The sequence below is a fragment of the Sus scrofa genome, chromosome 9, assembly GCF_054392235.1.
Source record: "Sus scrofa isolate SSC_HxYL_T2T_F1_AM1 chromosome 9, Sscrofa_HxYL_maternal_Yorkshire_Landrace_v2.0, whole genome shotgun sequence".
In the NCBI taxonomy this organism is placed as follows: domain Eukaryota; kingdom Metazoa; phylum Chordata; class Mammalia; order Artiodactyla; family Suidae; genus Sus; species Sus scrofa.
In genome coordinates this window covers 68,474,518-68,495,732 of record NC_139391.1, presented here as the reverse complement: position 1 = coordinate 68,495,732, position 21,215 = coordinate 68,474,518, and the positions used below count along the sequence as shown (strand labels likewise).

The following is a 21,215-nucleotide window of genomic DNA, read 5'->3' as shown; positions in this document are numbered from 1 at the left end:
GAGTCACATTTTATGAGAGAAAGTGATATTTAAGGTTGAGTCTAGAGGAAGGAAACAAAGGTGAAGAGATGTTTAGGAACTATTACATGAAGATTAATTAAAATAATTGAGAATATGGAGCTGGGAAAAGACATTTATGTCCAAATGTGAAAGAAAGAAAAAAAACAACAACGTATATTGGTAACTTCCACATGAGCACATGTATTAGAAACAACAAAGGAGGCAGAGCAAGTTAGTGGCTGAAGGAAGATCATGCTCTCCTCTCTCAATACCTCAGTGAAGCTATTAAGTGTGAGGTCTCAGGCGTCTTAACAGACCTTAATTTTTGTTCTTTTTCCACTACATATGTTCCCCTGGGCAAGCTCTTTATCCCAAGTCTTAGTTTCCTCTTCATGTGTAAGTGGGGATGATCATAACACCTACTTCCTAGGAGTACGTGAAGAAAAATGAGATGATGTGTGGCAAGTACTTCCCATTGCCACAAAATACAAAAAATGTTAATTACCTACCCTCACCATGTTCCAAAGCTGCCACTAGGAGGTGCTAGAGAACCTTTGGGAAGAATTCAGCACCATCTGAGATGGGCATGGGACAGGAATTCTTAAATTCTGCTTTATTGTGCCATCACTAACTGTGTTAAATAATCTTTAAAAATTGTGTGTAAATGTAGAAATTAAAGAATAACCTATTTTCAAATTGATTCTAGATTAGAGTTCTGAAGAGGTGAAGTTTCCCTCAAAGTGGGTATGGAGGCTCTCAGTGTCTTTTTTAGCACTTCCTCCCTTTGGCAATACAATCACCTGCAAATCAAGACCTTTGCATGATCCTATTGGCAGCCTGTGAAATTTTGCAGTGAGGACTTCTTTGTCATCTTTAGGTAGAGAAACTGCTTACATTTCTCTATTGGATATAGTTTTAGGAGAGGTTTGCAATGTGATATTTTTACAAGTTCTAGGGAGTTGTATACTTAAACCATTTATATCTACATAAGCCTTAATTCAAGTTTTAATCTAACTTTTCTAGCCCATAGGATGTATCTCATATGAAATTTTAGACACTAGGAATATAATAGCAGGAGAAATATTTGGGGGCCAAAACAATCTTCTTGGAATTCATCAAATTCATGTAAAATTTGAAGTATAATTGACATAAAACATTATATTAGTTTCAGATATATAATATAATATTTAACATTTGTTATCATTTGTATGCATTGTGAAATGATCACCAGTGTCTATGTCCCATCTGTCACAACACAAAGTTATAAAGTTTTTCCTTGAGATAAGAACTTTTAAGATTTACTTTCTTAGTAACTTTTAAATTTGCAATACAATATTATTGTTTATAGTTATTATGCTCTTTGTTATATCCTTATGACATTTATAACTGGAAATTTTTGCCTCTTTTTTTAGTTTTTCTTCATTTTTATTTTTTCAAAAATTTTTATTTTGGTTGATTTACAATATTCTGTTGATTTCTGATGTACAGCAAAGTGACCCAGTTATACAGACATACGTATTTCCTTTTTTATATTATCTTTCATTGTTTGCCTTTTTAGATTCCACATGTAAGTGAAATGATTGTGGTATTTGTCTTTCTCTGACTTATTTTTACTTAGCGCAATACCCGCTAGGTCCATCCACATTACTGCAAATGGCAAGATTTCATTCTTTTTAAAATAAAACTCAGTATTCCAACATATACCACATCTTCTTTATCCATTCATCCCTTGATGGAAACTTACATTGTTTCCCTATCTTGGCCATTGTAAATAATGCTGCAATGAAGATAGGGTGCATATATCTTTTCCAGCTAGTACTTTTGTTTTCTTCAGATAAATACCCAGAAGTGGAATTCTTGGATCATTTAGATGTTTTATTTTAATATTTTGGGGAACCTCCATACTGTTTTCCATAGTGACTGTGCCATTTTACAATCCACCAGCAGTGCACAAGAATTTCCTTTCCTTCACGTTCTTGCCAACCCTCGTTATTTCTTGTCCTTTTGATAAGAGCCATTCTGAACCATGGGAGGTGAAATTTCATTGTGTTTTTGATTTGCATTTCCCTAATGATTAGTCACATTGAACATATTTTTATGTGCCTGTTGGTCATGTGGATGTTTTCTTTGCAAAAGTATCTATTCAGATTCTCTGCCCATTTAAAAAATTTTGATTTTTTTGTCTATTTTTTTTATTGAGTTGTATGAGTGTTTATATATTTTGGATATTAAACCCTTACCAGATATATGATTTTCAAATATCTTCTCCCATTCAGTGGGTTGCCTTTTTATTTTGTTGATGGTTTCCTTCACTGTGCAGAAGCTTTTTATTTTGATTCAATTTTTTGTTAAAATTGTTTTTGAATCAGAACCAAAAAAATCATCAAGACTGATGTAAAGGAGCTTACTGCCTCTGTTTTCTTTTAGGAGTTTTATAGTTTCTGGTGTTATGTTCAAGTCTTTGATCCATTCTGAGTTAATTTTTGTGTATGGTGTAAGATAGTGATCCAATTTCAGTCTTTTGCAGTGGATATCCAGTTTTCCAACACCACTTATTGAAGAAACTATTCTTTTCTCATTGCATATTCTTGACTCCTTCATCATAAATTGACCATTTGTGTGTGGGTTTATTTCTGAGCTCTTTGTTCTGTTCAGTTAATTTATGTGCCTGTGTTTATGCCAATGCCATGCTATCCTGTAGTAGTTTGAAACCAGGGAGTATGATGCCTCTAGTTTTGCTTTTCTTTCTCAAAATTGCTTTGGCTATTTGGAATATTTTGTGGTTCTAAACAAATTTTGGGATTGTTTGTTCTTTTTCTTTGAAAAATACCACTGGAATTTTGATAGGGATTGCACAAAATCCTTAGATTGCTTTGAGTAATATGAACATTTTAATATTAATTTTTCCAATATGTGAGCATGGGATATCTTTCCATTTATTTGTGTCATCTTCAATGTTTTTCATGAGTGTCTTACAGTTTTTAATGTACAGGTGTTTCAATTTCTTGGTTAAATGTGATCTTAGGTATTTTATTCTTGGCGATGTTATTATAAATTGGATTTTTTCTTAATTTCTTTCTAATAATTCATTCTTTGCATATAAAAACATACAGATTTCTGTATAATAATTACTCAGAACTTTACTGAATTTGTTTATTAGTTCTAACATTTTTTTGGTGGAGTCTTTTAGGTGTGATATATACATACACAAACATATATACTCTATTCTATATAAAATCCTGTAATCTACAAATAGTTACAATTTTACTTCTTTTCCAATTTGGATGCCTTTTTTTTTTTTCTTTTTCCTAACTAATTGATCTAGTTAGAACGGTACAATGTTGAATAAAAGTGGCAATAGTGGGCATCCTTGTATTGATTTTAAAGGAAAAGATTTCAGCTTTTTGCCATTGAATATGACATTAGCTCTGGGCTTGTCATACAGCCTTTATTATGTTCCATCTAATCCCACTTTGTTGAGAGTTTTTATGATAAATGGATATAGAATCTTGATCAAATTTTTTCTGTATCTATTGAAATGATCATATCATTTTTATTCTTCATTTTGTTAACTGATTGATTTGCATATGTTTAACTATCTTTAGATTCCTAGGATAAATCCCACTTAACCATAGTTTATGATCTTTTTAATATATTGTTGAATCATTGTGCTAATAATTTATTTGAGGATTTTTGCATCTATGTTTATTTGGGATATAAGTCCATAATTTTCTTTTCTTTTCTTTCTTTTTTTTTTTTTTTTTGTGGAGTTCTTGTCTGGTTTTGGTATCTGGTTTTGGCTGAGGTCAGCACTACCCTGATACCAAAATGAGTTTGGAGGTATTCCCTTCTCTTACATTTTTCTTTGGTAGAATTTGAAAAGAATAGGTATTAAATATTTTTGGAATGCTTTATAGAGTTTACCTGTGAAGCCATTTGGTCCTGAACTTTTGTTTTGTTCACAGTTTTTCTTTTTAAATACTGATTCAATTTCCTTACTACTAACCAGTCTGTTCAGATTTTTTGTTTCTTTATGATTCACTCTTGGAAGAATATGTTTCTAGGAATTTATTCATATTTACTAGTTTGTCCAATTTGTTGGCATATAATTTATTCACAGCAGTTTTTAATAATCCTTTATACTTCTTTGATATCAGTTGTAACGTCTCTTTATTTTTAACTTTACACATTTGAGCCCTCTTTTTTTTTCTTAGTGAATTTTAGCTAAATGTTTGTCAATTTTATTTTTCAAAGAATCAGCTCTTTTGTTTATTTTTCCTATTGTCTTTTCAGTCTCTCATTTATTTCCACTCTGATCTTTATTATTTCCTTTTTTCTACTAACTTTGGGTTTCATTTGCTCTTTTTTTTGTTGTTGTTCCTTTTGGTGTAAAGCTAGATTGTTTATTTGAGGTTTTTCTTGTTTCTTGAGGTAGGTCTGTATTTCCATCTTAGTACTGCTTTTGCTGCATCCCATCGGTTTTGGTATGTTATATTTTTGTTTTCATTTTCCTCAAGGTATTTTCTGATTTCTCCTTTAATTTCTTCATTGACCCACTGATTATCAGTAGCATGTTTGATTTCCACATATTCATGATTTTTCATTTTCTTCTTATAGTTCATTTCTAGTTTTATGTCATTATGATCAGAAAAGATGTTTGCTATAATTTCAGTCATCTTAAATTTATTGAAAATTGTTTTGTGGCCTGACATATGATCTATCTTGGAAAATATCCCATATGATCTTGAGAAAAATGGGTATTCTGCTGCTTTTGGATGGAATGTTTCATATATATCTTTTAAGTCTCTGATTTAATGTATTATTTAAGGCCAATATTTTCTTACTGCTTTTTCTGTCTGGATGATCTATCTATTTATATAAGTGGGGTATTAAACTCCCTAGTATTACTGTGCTGTTGTAAATTTTTTTCCTTAGATCTGTTAATATTTGCTTTATATATTTAGGTGCCCCTATGTTGGGTGCATAGATATTTACGAATGTTATATAATTGTTTTTTTTGTTTGTTTTTGCTGGATTGACTCTTTATCATTATGTAATGCCCTTCTTTGTCTTTTATTATAGTCTTTGTTTTAAATTTTATTTTTTCTGATATAGGTATAGGTACCCCAGATTTTTAGTTTCCATTTGCATGAAATTTATTTTTCCATCGTTTTACTTTTAGTCTGTGTGCATTCTTGCATTTAAAGTGATTCTCTTGTAGGCAGCATATAGATGGGTCTTACTGTTTTATCCATTCAGTTACTTCATGTCTCTAAATTGGCCAATTTATTTATAGTTACAGTAATTACTGATAGGAATATATTTATTGCCATTTTAAAATTGTTTTCTGGATGTTTTAGTTCATCTCTGTTCCTTTCTTCTTCTCTTTTTCCCTTTGTTTGATGACTTTCTATAATGTTATGCTCAGGTTCCTTTCTCATGATCTTTTCTGTATCTACTATAGGATTTGCATAATGGTTATTGTGAGGTTCACATATAACAGCCTGCATATATAATGATCTGTTATAAGTTGACAGCAAGTTAAATTTGAACACATTCTAAAATTCTACATCTTACCCCTTCCTCCACATTTTATGTTTCAATGTCACATTTTATATATTTTTATTTTGTGTATCCTTTAACTAATTATTGCAGAGAGTTTTACCACTTTTCTTTAAAATTTTTTTCTGAAATTGAGACATTTGATATATAATATTATGTAAGTTTCAGGTGTATACCATAGCGATTCCCACAATTTTTAAAGATTATACTCCATTATAATTATATTTGCTACATTCCTTATATTGTACAATGTAAGCTTGCAGTTAATAATTTGTACCTCTTAATTCCCTACCCTATTTATTTATTTATTTTGTCTTTTTAGGGCCACACCCATGGCATGTGGATGTTCCCAAGCTATGGGTCCACTTGGAGCTGTTAGGGGTCCAATTGGAGCTGTAGCCACTGGCCTATGCCAGAGCCACAGCAATGTGGGATCTGAGTTGTGTCTGCAAACTACACCACAGCTCATGGCAACACTGGATCCTTAATGCACTGAGCAAGGCCAGGGATTGAACCTATGTCCTCATGGATGCTAGTTGGGTTTGTTAACCACTGAGCCTTGATGGGAACGCCTCAATCCCTACCCTTTCTTCCCCTTATGCCACCCCAGTGGTAACTACTAGTTCTCTATATCTGTAAACTTATTTGTTTGTTATATTCACTATTTTGTTTTATTTTTTAGTTTCTGCATGTAAGTGATGGCATGCAGTGTTTTTCTCTGTCTGACATTTCTCTTAGCCTAATACCTTCTGAGTCCATCCATATCTCTGCAAATGACAAGATTTTATTCTTTTTATGGCTGAATAATATTCTGTTGTGCCTCTTCCTCTCTCTCTCTCTCACACACACACACACACACACACACACACACATATTATTTATCCATTCATCTGTTGGTGGATACTTAGATTGCTTCCATATCTTCGCAATTGTAAATAGCACTGCTATGAACATTGGGGTGCATGTGTCTTTTTGAATTAGTGTTTTTATTTTTGCTTTGTTTTTCAGATAAATACCCAGGAATGGAATTGCTGGGTCATATGGTAATTCTATTTCTAGTTTTTTTGTGAAACTTCTATACTGTTTTCCACAGTGGCTATATCAATTTTCATTCTAAGTATACAAGTGTTTTCTCCACATCCTCCACAAACAACCAACATTTATTATTTGTGGGGTTTTTTTGGCTTGTTTTTTGTTTTTGTTTTTGATGATAGCCATTCTGATAGATGACTGTTTCCTTCTTCAGGTTAGGGATATTTTCAGCCATTATTTCTTCAAGTAAGTATTCTGTGCCTTTCTCTCTCTCTTCTCCTGGGACCTCTATAATGCAAATGTTACTCCATTTGATATTGTCCCATAGGTCCCTTAAGCCATCTTCACTCTTTAAATTCTTTTTCTTTTTGCTGATCTGTTTTGGTGAGTTCCACAGCCCTGTCCCCCAGATCATTAATTTTTTGTTTACTTCATCTAGTCTGCTGCTGAACTCTCTAGTGTATTTTTTAGTTTAGTTATTGTATTCTTCAATTCTGTGACTTCTCTTTTGCAATTTTGTACATCTTCTATCCCTTTGCTGAAGTTCTTTCTGTGTTCATTCTTTTCCTGATTTCAGTTGGCATCTTTATGACCTTTACCTTTAATTCTTTTTATATAAATTATTTATCTCTGTTTCATGAAGATTTTTTCTGAGGTTTTTATTGTTCTTTCATATGGAGCATATTCCTCTATCTCCTCATTTTGCTAGGCTCTCTGTGTTTGTATCTATGTATTAGGTGAAACAGCTATCTCTCCTAGTATCGAAGCAGTGGCCTTGTGTAAAAGATGAAACTTATCATTTAACTTTGCCATTTATCATTCAACTCTTGGTTGTCTCTCAAGCCCTCCTGATTGTAGTCTGATTTAAAAAAAATAGGTTCCAGTTGTTGAGGTGCCAAGAACTCTCTCTCTCTCTGATTTTCTTTTTTTAGACTGGGGTGGGGGTGGGTATTGCAGAACACAATCCCTGTACTGGCCTCCAGAGCCAGGCACTCTAGTGGCAGCCACTGTGTTGTTTGTACATGCCTACCAGTTTTGGTGGGGCGCTGGGAGTGGCTTGGGGACAGGGTACTTGCTTGGCTATCTTTGGTAGGACCAAGAAAGCAGTGCAGGGGCAGGGCACATCAACCAGTGCTAGCAGTAAGAGGAAGAGTGCAAAAATAGTGCCTGCTAGTGCTGGTGCTAGCAAGGTAGGGAGAATATAAAGATGGTGCTCACCAGTGCCTCCATCTCCATTGATAGTCCAAAAAAGTTCTCCAAGACCAGTAATTTAATCTTTTTCACAAATATTCTAGGCACTTCCCAAACTGCTGTTTTTGTGTGGGGTCCTAGGATGAGTGAGTCTATGTGCGAGCCCTTTAAGAGCAGAATCTCTTTTCCTTATAGGTCTAAAGTTCCTTTGGATGCAAACCCTTTTAGTTTTCAAAGCCAGACATTTTGGAGGCTCATCTCTCCAGTGCAGGTCTCAAGGGCTGGGGAGCCTGATACAAGGCATAAACCCCTTGCTCTTCAGAGAGAATCTCTCTATTCATGAGACCCCTCCCACTTGTGGATTGCATTGCCAAGGGTAGAGTTTGTGGCAAGATCGCATCTCTATCTCTCCTACCCATCTAAATGTGGCCCCCTTAAATTTTGTTGAGGAGGAGCTATTCAGCTTATTTTCAGATACTTCACAGAGGGAAATCCATATGTAGCTATGGATTTGTTGTGAGTTCAGAATCTTCCTACACTGCCATCTTGTACCCTTCAACCCACCAAGCCATACTTTTGACAGATCATCCCAAAATAATTCTTACTCTTCTGCTTCCAGGTTAATGATAATTAAAATAAGGGTCATTTAGCTCTTCAATATTAAATCCAAAATCAGGTAATAAAACAAAGTAATGACAAATTTATCATTAAACAGAATTAGTTGAAATTTCATGTTTCTTCCTTAGGTGAAAAAAATCTACCTGGTGAGGGGGTGGGGGAAGATCCCAAATGAAATCTCTATGTGAATCCAGAGTGAACAAAATAACACATCTTTGTTTAAGACAGGAATGACCATTTAGTCACATCGCCTTCTTAGGTAAAGCTATTATGATTCTAATGATCAGTTCTTTGTAAGGAATGAATGTGATTAAAGCTGTTTTACCAATTTCCTCTTGGCAAAGTTGTTTGTTCATATAAGGATCAACTTATCCATCATTAGCTAGGAGTGTGCTTAAATGGTTGAATAAACAGATTTTTTTTTTTTTTGGAATTTGAGCAATGTTTGTCAAACTCATCTCATCATAGAATTCACATGGGACTCTTGTTAAAAACAGATTTCTGTTTCTCAGAAGATTTTGATTCAGGAAGTCTGGGCTGATGTTCAAGAATCTGTATCTTTAAGAAACCCTCTAAGTGTGTCTTATAATTATATACATTTAGGAAACCTAAAGTTAGAAAATTTCTTTTGGCATGAGATTCTGTTTGTGCTAGGAAAGCACATATACTAGATGTTCTTGCCACCTCCCGAATGGTCAGCTTGTAGGGAGAGCCATTTGGTTGGTTCCTGCTGATATGAAAGTCTGCTTTTATGCACTCACATCTTTCACATCTGTCTGGAGTGTTCCCACCTGTTTTAACTTCTCACTTGGATATGCCTGATACATAATCATAGAGTTCTTAGATGAAATTTTGTTTTAATCTTTTTGAGCAAGAATGAAAGTTAGGGTTATAAGTAGGGGCTGGGCTGCTTGGGAGTCATAGAGACCCAGGTTTAAAAGTCAATTCCTGTATCACCATGACCAAGTCTCTTAACCTCCCTCAGTTTCCGTTTCATTTTCTATAAAATATAGATAGAGTTATTGTAGCTAATATTCATTGTACTCTCAGTTCTTTACATGAATTCTTTCCCCTCACCTTCAAAATAGAACTATGAGATAATCATTCTTTTCTATAATTATTCTCATTATACAGCTGAGAATGCTAAGGCACAGGAATGTAAATAACTTGTCCACTACTCTAAGCTAGGAGGTGGCAAGCTAGTTACTTACTTAAAGGATTATGGGATGAAATTATTATAAATCTTTACAGCTGTCTATCTTTTTATATTTTTAATTTTTATACAAATTCCAAAGGGGCTAGCATTATCAATATTTGGATTTGGCCCATAGAATAAATTTGATGAATAAAATATATTTAATAATATACTTAAAAAGTTCCTAGAGTTACACTTGAAGGTCATCAGAAAGCCAAGCAAACAAACATGGTTTGTCAGAAAAAAAAGTCAACAACAATAAGAGCTCACTCTCTAAAAAAACAAGTTTTCAGTGGTTAGAAGTGGTGTCCTAAATAGAATGCCTATCACTTCTATTTTTGTAAAATGCTCTCTAATATCAGTGTTTTGCTTTGAGAATAACAAAAAAGTTTGGGCTGCAAGGCAATTGCTGGATCTATAAGAAAATGTTCTTTACAGCCTGAGTTGGCCACCTGGGTGAGGATGGTAATGATCTGGGAACACTAGCCTGTTTCTGCATTTCTTTATAGCAGTGTGAGATAAATCTTATCAAAACTGCTTTGGAAATCCCTCGATAAGGCACACCAGTAGTATGATTCGCCCTACAAGAGCAGCACAACCTGCTAAAGAAACAAGAAGTTCTCACTCACTTTGAAGCGCCACAGCCCTCCAATATCTTCAGTCTGCTCAAAGCAGGTGGGTTCAAGTCCCTCATCCACGCAGCACTTCAGAGAGATCAGGCCACTGACTCCAGCTCCAATCACTGCCACCTTCTTTGCCATGGTATCTTGTCAAGGAGTTGATCAATTAATGCTGCTTCACTGAGGCAAAAGGTAAGAGAATCCTTAAAGTGTGGACAGAAATTGGCTTTAAATGTGGTAGCAGTAGTAATTTAATAAGCAGCACTGATTGAATAAAATGCCTTACCAGTCAAATCCCAGTTTCCTCTTTCCCTTGAAAGAAGCTAAGTTGTGTCATGAACCTTGCTGCAAACCTTGTTTACTATGCCTTGACTTAACATTTAAAAGCAACCACTTAACAAAGCCAACACATTCAATAACATAGTAGTAGGGATTTGAGCCAAATCTTCAGTTACATTCTTCAGAGTGCTGAGCTTTTTCTTTTCACCTGCTTTCCCCACCTAGCATCCTTACCTCAGTTTTTGCCCTTTAGTGCCTTCTCTGACAGTAGTTTCGTGTGTTGGTTGTGTGCTGGGAGGCAGTTGGAAGCAGTTTAATACTTGGAGGAGGCTGTGAGAAATGGGAGGAGCTCTCATTCTTCCTCTGGCATTCTGTCAGCTGAAATTCCAAGGTCTTTGTTAAGAGTCCTGAAATTAATTAAGGGCCTTGTGTTCTGAGGTCCAGGGTAATCATAGAATGTCTTTACAGTTAAAAATATTGTACACATACACATATATCATACGTCCTTTCTATAATGGATGTAACCAATGTTCATTAACAAGTTAGCAACTATGGACAGATAAAAAGAAATTAAAATTATCCTTTATCCCACCATACAGACATCACTATAACTACGGATGACATTTTTGTGTATCTTTCTTTATATGTGTATACAGACATACAAACAAAACTAGAAAGTATAATTTCCAACTTGATTTTTCACTTTACAATTTCTGCAATAGCTTTATGTCTATAGCAGTTTTTTTTTTTTTTTTTTTTTTTTCCTGCACCTGCAGCATGGAGAAGTTCTCAGGCCAGGGATCAAACCCTTGCCACAGCAGTGACCCTAGCCACAGTGGTGGTGACAATGTGGGATCCTTAATTCATTGAGTTACCAGGGAACTCCCATAGAATTTTTTCTTTTTCTTTCTTTCTTTTTTTTTTTTTTTAAGTGGCTGCATGAATTCCATTTGTTGATGGATTAACTTTTCATCTAACAAACACTAATTTCTAATTCTTGGGAACTATTTCTGGTGTATCACCATGACTGGATGAATGATCTCATAGAATTTACATGCCTGTTCTGGCCTGGCTTTCTTAGACTTGATGACCTCTAGACCTTAGCTTACTGTGTTTATCTATTCCTATATTCCTTACCCTATCCAGACCCATACATCATCTGATTTTTCTGCTTGCATACATGCTGGCTAGGATGAATCTAGTGGAACTTCTAATATCTTCCTGTCCATTGCCCTCTTTTTGCTTTGATATAGAACTGAATAACTTAACCTTGGCTTACAATCTGAGTTACTAGCACTGCCATTAATGAGGAAGACTAAATCAAGAGGCTATAAAGTCTTTGTGTAATCTGTATAGTCTAAATGATGCAGGTAAAGGATTTTGTCCTCCAATCAGAAAGACAAATGGATCTAAGGACATTGAAAAAAATTTTTTTAATACAAACCATTCAACAAACATTGTTGAACACCTCCTAGGTGCCAGACACTTTCTAAATGCTGTGTAGACACAGCAATGAACAAAAGAGACAATAACTCCTTTCCTTTACGGAGCTTGCTTTCTAGTGGAGGGAGTCAGAGAATCAATCAATAAAACAAAATAAACAAGTAGAGTAGATGGTGGCAGGTGCTGTGGAGAAAAATAAAGCAGAGAAGTAAGCTCTGGAATGGAGACATGAAGTGTAGTTTGATATCCTAAAATAAGGTATTTAGGAAACATCATTTTCCTGAAATTTCCCAAATTGAATTTGGTCACGATAGGTTTTTCTCTGTCCTATAAATACAGCAACTTCATAACAAGAGTAAAATTACTTCACTGGCAATGGTCAATGACTAAGGAACAAAAAAGCTGGAAACATTTCTTAATTAAGGAAAAAAAAAGATAAGCTACATCATTTATATATGGGTCACACATTTTGTAACTAATCTGTAAACATTTCTCCAGTTATATCTTCACTATCCCTTTTTGAGTTAATTATGATCTCAGTAAAAATCCTGCATGTAATAATTACATTATTACAAACAAAATTAATTGTATTATTTACAAACAAAACACTCAAGATATGCTAGCATTCTTTAAACCAATTGAACCCTTGGGTAATGACTGACCTCTTGGGCAGGTGGTCTGTTTCTCTCCTAGCAGATGACTTAGGAGCAGGCCTTTTTTTTTTTTTTTTTGGCATCATTAGCTGAGAAGCTTGCTCCACAGACATCCCTGATTGGCAAATGATAACTTAGGTCTGCCAAAGACCAATAAGCCTCCTGAGGAGAATGGGTATATCCACAAATCAGCCATAAAGCACCCGGCCAATTTTCTATTAGTGAACCTTTAGATTACTTCAAAGTTTTTGCTATTATGAAAATGTTATAATGAACACTATTTATGCACATCTCTTCCATGCTTAACCACATCATATTCTCAGGATAAAAACATGAAAGGGGAATTGCTGAAGGAAAGTCTAGGCACATTTGAAAATCTACAGTGCTCCTCAAACTTTAATGCATGAAACACTTGGAGATTTTATTAGAATACAGATGTGGATTTAATAGATATGGGATGGATCTGAGAGTCTTCATTTCTAACACGATTACAGATGATTCCAGAGCTGCTGTTCCTTAGATCATGTTTGAATTATAAGTTTCTACTATGTTTTGGCAAGTTGCCTTCTAGGAAAAAGATATTTTCTAATAGTATTTTATTTTTACAAAGCGTTTTAGTGTAAAAATACTTTTACATTCACTTGGTGAATCACTAGTTCAGGATTATAACATTATTATCCATCCTTATTTTTTGGATTTGGAAACGAGGTTGCCTTGGCTACTAGGAAGTTTTTTTGTTTGTTTGTTTTATTTTTTTATGGCCACACCTATGGCATGTGGAGGTTCCCAGGTTAGGGGCTGAGTTGAAGCTGTAGTTGCTGGCCTATGCCACAGCCACAGCAATACCAGATCCGAGCCTCGTCTGCGACCTACACCACAGCTCACGGCAATGCCAGATCCTTAACTCACTGAGGAAGGCTAGGGACTGAACCTGCGTCCTTATGGTTACTAGTCAGATTCATTTCTGCTGAGCCACGACAGGAACTCTTTTTTTTTTTTTTTTTAAAAAAAAAACCTAGGAAATGTAAGAATAACTGGATAGGAGTTCCTGTAATGGGTCAGTGGTTAACAAAACCGACTACAAACAATGAGGTTTGGGGTTCAATCCTTGGCCTTGCTCAGTGGGTTAAGGATCTGGCGTTGCAGTAAGCTGTGGTGTAGGTCATAGACTTGGATCTGGCATTGCTGTGGCTGTGGCATAGGCCGCAACTACAGATCTGATTGGACCTCTGGCCTAGGAAACTCCATATGCAGTGGGTGCGACCCCAGAAAAGACAAAAAGACAAAAAAAAAAAAAAAAAGAATAAAAGATAATAATGAGCTTCTTTTTTGTGGTTACTATTTATTTATTTGAAGTATAGTTGATTTACAATGTTATAAAATTGATAAAACAACAAGATCCTACTGTATGGCACAGGGAACTATATTCAATATCTTTAATAAACCATAGTGGAAAAGAATATGGAAAAGAACACTTTGCTGTATACCAGAAACTAATACATTGTAAATCAACTATATTTTGTTAATGAGCTTTTTAAAACCTTGTCATATAATGAGCCACTGAAGAAATTTTGATGTTTAGCCCAGAGGATATATTTTGAAAAGTATATATGTTAATTACTCTCAAAAAAGGCTGTTGTATGAAAAGATTTAGTCTATTTTGGGTAGACACAAAAATCTATTCAGGATCAAACTTGTGAATGTTACAGAAAAGCCGTTTGCCTCAGTGTAAGGAAGAAGTTTCTGGGCAACAATGCTGTACGAATACAAACTGAGATGTTTCATGAGGTAATAAATTCCCTATCGCTGTAAGTATTCAAACAGAGGCTAGAATACCTAAGTAGGATGTGAGAGTGAAGTAAATTGTCCTCATTGCAAGGTTTTAGGTTGGAGATCCTGGATTTTGTCATTATCAGTTGTAATTCACATTATCAATGGTAGGAACAAAGCTGCTGAGAAGACTTTAGACTGGATTTGAAAGTGTGCTGGTTACTGTAGGAAAATGGAAAGCTGTGGATATTTTGTGTCTATCCTTATGGCTGGGGTGCTGGAGTCACCCCTGAGCCACTTCTGGAAGGCACTAAGCTCTGTACATCTACTCCATGAGAACAATGTATATATCAGCCCCAGTATTTCTTTCTCTTTACATTTTACTTTTCATTGTATAGTTCAACAGAAAAATTCTTCCTAAAACCATGTCTCACTCCCTGAGAACAGGAAGCACAGAGCCAGAAGGACAAGTTTTCTCATTAAGTTGCTTTAGACCATTATATAAATAACCAGCTAAACTAGTCTTATTATCCCTTGACTATAAGCTAGTCTTATTAGCCCTTGACTGTGATGCAGATTTATTGTTTGGATGAACTCCTCTGTATCTCCTGTGTGTTGCATACAGTCACATAATTGCTATGTGCTCTACATTTTCTGTGGCAATTTTCTTTTAAAATAATCCTCCTGGAGCTTCTGGATCAAGCAAGTGAATTGAGTAAGCATATTTACTACCCTTCCCAAAATCTAATTAAAGTGGTAGGAAAATTATACAAAGGAATAAATACATGACAGGTTTGAGGAAAGGAAATGCTCTTTGAACCAGATTTTGGAAGTTTTATTAGAATATAATTCTTATGCTATGTAATTAATTTATTGAATTTAGTTAATTAATTAATTTTTTGCTTTTTAATATAATGTTTTTTATTTTTCCCATTATAGCTGGCTTACAGCGATCTGTCAATTTCCTGCTGTACAGCATGGTGACCCAGTTACACATACATGTATAGATTCTTTTTTCTCACATTATCATGTTCCATCATAAGTGACTAGACATAGTGCCCTGTGCTACATAGCAGGATCTCATTGCTAAAACATTCCAAAGGCAATAGTCTACATCCCCATTAACCCCAAGCTCCCAATCCATCCCCTCCCTCTTCCTCCCCCTTAGCAACCACATGGTTTAACCACTCAACCTCTTAATTCAGTGTTTTGGGTTTTTTTTAGTATATTCACAGAGTTGTGCAACCATTACCACAATCAGTTTTAGAACATTTTCATCACCCCCTAAAGATCTCCTGTACCCAATAGCAATCACTCCCCAATATCCCTCCACATGGCTCCCATCCCCAGGTTCTAGGCAACCACTAATTTGCTTTTTGTTGCTATAAATTTGCTGATTCTGAACATTTAGTAAAAATGGAATCATACAATCTGTATTTCTTTGGTGTGAATGGCTTCTTTCACTTAGCATAATGTTTTAAGGTTCACTGTGTTGTAGCATGCATCAGTATTTCATTAATTTTTTTTTTTTGTCTTTTGTCTTTTTAGGGCTGCACCCATGGGATATAGAGGTTCCCAGGCTAGGGGTAGAATTGGAGCTGTAGCTGCCGGCCTGCGCCACAGCCACAGCAATGCCAGATCCGAGCTGGGTCTGTGACCTACACCACAGCTCATGACAATGCCAGATCCTCAACCCACTGATTGAGCCCAGGGATTGAACCTGTGTCCTCATGGATACCAGTCAGATTCATTTCCTCTGAGCCACAACAGGAACTCCTCATTCATTTTTATTGCTGAATAATATTCCACTGTATGGATACCACACTTAATTTTTTATCCATTCATCCACTGATAGATGTATGGGTTGTTTCCACTTTTTGGATATTATGGATAATGCTACTACTTGGATTAATGTGTAAATTTTTGTGTGGACATATATTTTCTTTTCTCTTAGATATATATCTAGGAGTAGGATTGCTGGGGCATGTGATACTTTAGCTTTTTTTTTTTTTTTAATGGCCGTATCTGTGGCATATGGAAATTCCCAGTCTAGGGGTCAAATTAGAGCTGTAGCTGCAGGCTCACACCACAGTCACAGCAACACCAGATCTGAGCCATATCTGTGAACTATGCTGCAGCAATGCTGGATCCTTAACACACTGAGCGAGACCAGGGATTGAACTTGCATCCTCACAGACACTATGTTGGGTTCTTAACCTACTAAGCCACAATGGGAACTCCTTTATCTAGAATTTTGAAGAATTGCTAAACTGTTTCCAAAGGAGCCATAATATTTTACATTTCTACCAGCAATTTATGAAGATTCCAATTTCTCCATATCCTCTCCAGTGCCATTATTACCTGTTTTTTTGGTTTTAACTATCGTAGTAGATGTGAAGTGGTATCTCATTGTGGTTTTGATTTGTGCTTTCCTAATGATATCAATTGTCTTAATGTACTTTGCCATTTGTATATCTTCTTTGAGAAGTATCAATTCAGATTCTTTATCCCCTTTCATCTTTTTATTTTTCAGTTGTGAGAATTTTTTACGTATTTTAGATATAAATCCCTTATCACATACATGGTTTGCAAATATTTTCTCCCATTCTATGGGTTGTCTTTTAACTTTATTAATGTTTACCTTTGAAGTACATACATTTTAATTTTGATGAAGTACAATTTATCTATTTTTCTTTTTCTTTTCTTGCTTGTACTTTTGATGCTGTAACTAAGAAGGCTTTTCCTATTTGTGGACCAGATTTTGATGACATTTCTGGAAAATGTAATTTTGATGAGATTATGTTGACAAACCAGAATCCATAGCCCAGAACACATGGGAAAAGGCTGGAGCAGATATGGGAAATATCCTTACTAGGGGAGGCTTGAGAGGCTCTATTATACCTGTCATTTATATAGTGCTGCTTATTTACCAAGCATTGTCTAAGTTTTACAGAGATTAACTTGATTGATTGTCCCAACAATCCTATGAGAGAATAAATTTTAACCACACTTTTTTTGTTAGCTGCATTTTTATGAGAAAGCTGATACACCAAAAAATTAAGTAAAATGCTGAGAATCACTCAAGGAGAGCTTTGAATCCCTGGGCCATCTAACTCCACAGGGCACTACATCAAATTATACCTAAATTACATTAAATTACATCTTAATCACTACATCAAATTACCTCTATGCCCTAAGCTTAGATGAGGCAGGTGTAGGGAGAGGAGTATGTTGTGGGACATTAATCAAGGTAATTAAATGAGATCTAGGTAACAGCTGGGCTTATTCTACCTCATTTTCTGCTGATCACCTTGCAGCATAGAGACTGGGAGCAGCAGCATTTTCCTCTAGAATGAATTATAATTAACAGAATAAAATTCATAAGTCTATAGAATGGTATGTTCATTCTCATAGTTTATGCATATCCCAGTATTCTTTTTAATCTTACTTCCCACATTACTTTTTTTCCATTCCCCAAGCTTAGCCTTTTTGCAAAAAAAGTGTTATTTTTTTTGAAAAATATAGCTATTCCTTTTGAAAAATATAGTCTGACAATTTGTATCTTTAATTGGAGTATTTGATCTATTTACATTTATTCTCTTATTTATATTCTATTTTGTCCCACCTGTTTTAATTTGTCTCCTTTTGTGCTTCTGTTTTTCTTTTTTTTTTTTTTTTTTTGTCTTTTTTGTTGTTGTTGTTGTTGTTGTTGCTATTTCTTGGGCCGCTCCCGCGGCATGTGGAGGTTCCCAGGCTAGGGGTTGAATCGGAGCTGTAGCCACCGGCCTACGCCAGAGCCACAGCAACGCGGGATCCGAGCCGCGTCTGCAACCTACACCACAGCTCACGGCCAAGCCGGATCGTTAACCCACTGAGCAAGGGCAGGGACCGAACCCGCAACCTCATGGTTCCTAGTCGAATTCGTTAACCACTGTGCCACAACGGGAACTCCTGTTTTTCTTTTTTAAATTGAGGTATAGTTAATTTACAGGGTTATAATAATTTCTGCTGTACAACAGAATGTGTGCTTATTTTTGATTAATAAAATATGTTTATACTTCCCCCACAATTAGCTTGTTTGTTAAGTTATATTTTACTCTTCTTTTAGGAGTTTCCCTAGGGATTACAATATGCATTCTTAGCTTCTTAAATTTATTTATATTTTTACCATTTCCAAGACGTAAAAGGTCTACACATCACTCTAAATTCATTTGTTATCCTCACACTTTTTGTAATACTATTGTCATGCATATTTAATTCTTCACATGTTTAACACCTCACAAGATGTTTTGGTTGTTGCTTCATACAATCAAAAACTTCATACAATCAAAAATTTGCACACATTTACATTTTCATTCCTTAGTATTTCCATGCTTCCACCTAGAATCATTTTCATTTGCCCAAAATACTCTATATTTTTCCTTCAGTGTGGGTTTGTTGCTATCGCAGTCTTTTTTTTTTTTTAATTCTTTTGAGTATGAATTATGTTATCTTCTTCTTCTTTTTTTTTTTTTTTTTGTCTTTTCTATGGCTGCACCCTTGGCATATGAAGATTCCCAGGCTAGGGGTCCAATTGGAGCTACAGCTGCTGGCCTACACCAGAGCCACAGCAACGTGGGACCCCAGCCACTTCTGTGACCTACACCACAGCTCGTGGCAACACCAGATCCTTAACCCATTGAGCAAGGTCAGGGATCGAACCTGCAACCTCATGCTTCCTAGTCAGATTCGTTAACCACCGAGCCACACAGGAACTCCTGTTATTTTCTTTTTTGAAAAATATTTTGAAAAGGTACAGAATCCTAGATTGGTGGTGTATTTTCCCCAGCACTTAGAAGAGATTATTTTATTTCTTTTGACTTCCATCATTTCAATTGAGAAGTCAGTGGCTGGTCTTATTGTTGTTCCTTTGTAGGCAATATATCCTTTTTTACTCTTCTGACTGGTCTTAAAATATTCTCTTTGTATTCATTTTTCATCAGTTTTACTACCAGATGAATAGATTATTTCTCTAGGTTACTCTGGAAGGCAGTTAGAATGAATCTGGCTGACTCTAAGACTTTAGGAATCCCAATAAATGGCCTGAAGTACTTGTCAACCTCCCTTTCTCCTATAAGTTGAATTTTGGCCTCCCTCACTCTTTGGGATTTCCAAAAATTCAGCCTCTCAGCTTCTGATTTCTAAATGGTACCTGCCTCAAGCAAATAGTGAAGCTGATTGGCATACCCTCAGTGGTTTTTTCCTTCTTCTAAGATCTTGGTTCTTGCTGCCTTGGTAGCTCTCTGATACTTCAAAAAAACTTTTTTTTTAAAATGTTTTGCTCTTCCTCACCATCTATCTCTGTCTCTCTCTCCCCTACTCCCTCTACCTGCTACCAGAACCTGCCTGTGTTTTCTCAATACCTATCTTCTCTCTTAATAAACACTTTATTTGCCTCACTAAAAAAGTTAATGTTTTATACATTTTTCTAGTTGTTATCAGTGGAAACATTGAACCAATACAAGTTAGCTTGTCATAGCTGAAAGACTTTCATTATTTTCAGCTATTTTTAATAGTTTCCTAGGTTTCTATATCAGTCCAGAAAAATATATTTATTTTCTTCTGTTCTGTCTCCTCATCTTGCCAACACTATTGCTGATGACCTTTGTGTGAGATAATGTCTTTGTTGGCATAGCTGTTCTTCATTGCTGAAATCTGTGTATACTCTAACTTTTTGAGACAGCTTCTCCTTTAATCCCTGCTACACTACAAGATGTAGTTTTATTTTTAAAGATAAAGATGTAATTTTATTTTTAACATTTATAAATGTATTACAAAATTACGAAGGTATAACAACTCATACTCACGTACTCACCAGCCAGTTGAAGCCCTTTTGTATCCTCTCTGATTTTATCCTTTTCCATGTCTGCCTAAGGAAACCAGTCTGTTGAATTTATTATTTATATTTTTGTACATTTATAATTTTATTGCATATGCATGAATAAAAATTACATAATTTCATTTATCATGCCATATATATTTTTGTGAAACTGCTTTTTTTTGGTTTGATGTTATCCTTATGAGATCCATGTTTTTCTAAATCTAAGCAACTTTATTTCATTTATTCTCCTCATGTGGAGAATTCCTTGATATAAATATACCATGGTTTATTTAGTTCTCCATTGATGAATATTCAGATTATTTCAATTATTTTCTATTACAAACAATACATTCTTGTATTTATTGTGCACCTGTGCAAGAGTTTTTCTAGGACACATGCCTCACTGTGGTATGGCTAGATTATAACATATTCATATTTTCAACTTTGCTAGATGTTGATAAATTGTGCTCCAAAGTGTTTGTACCAATTTATACTCCCTCTAACAATGGTTAATTCTCCTTGACCTTCATTCCGTCTGGTACTTGGTATTTTCAGACTCTTTTTTTTTTTTTTTTTGCTGAAATTAAAAGATGTGAAATGGTATATATATATTGGGGGTTAGGCCCTTGACTGTTGCACCATTTGTAAAGATTTTCTCCCATTCTGTGGATTGTATTTTCATTTTTTAAATGGTTTCTTTCGCTGTACAAAAGCTTTTGAGTTTAATTAGGTCCCATTGGTTTATTTTTGTTTCTATAGTCATTATTCTAGGAGGTGGATCAAACAAAATGTTGCTGTGATTTATGTTGAAGAGTGTTCTGCCTATGTTTTCCTCTAGGAGTTTATAGTATCTGGTCTTACATTTAGGCCTTTGGTACATTTAGGATTTCTGCTGAGAGAAATTAAAGGAAATCTAAGTAAATGGAGAGATATACTGTGTCATGAGTTAGACTCAACATTGTGATGTAAATTCTCCCCATGACAAAACACAC

The 21,215-nt window shown here is 35.1% G+C and overlaps 1 protein-coding gene across 3 annotated transcripts in view; it reads right to left on the bottom strand.

Annotated features, from left to right (window-relative positions):
• Positions 1-10,788, bottom strand: part of FMO2 (flavin containing dimethylaniline monoxygenase 2) — a 43,894-nt gene extending 33,106 nt beyond the window's left edge. For all 3 annotated transcript variants that reach the window (XM_021063189.2, XM_003130104.5, XM_013989532.3), the window contains exons 1-2: positions 10,732-10,788; positions 10,228-10,398 (exon numbers count right to left, since the gene is read on the bottom strand). In XM_021063189.2, coding sequence (XP_020918848.2) covers positions 10,228-10,359 — 132 coding nt within the window. In that variant the 5' untranslated portion in view covers positions 10,360-10,398; positions 10,732-10,788. The remainder of the gene's footprint in view (positions 1-10,227; positions 10,399-10,731) is intronic.
• Between the last annotated feature and the right edge of the window lie 10,427 nt (positions 10,789-21,215).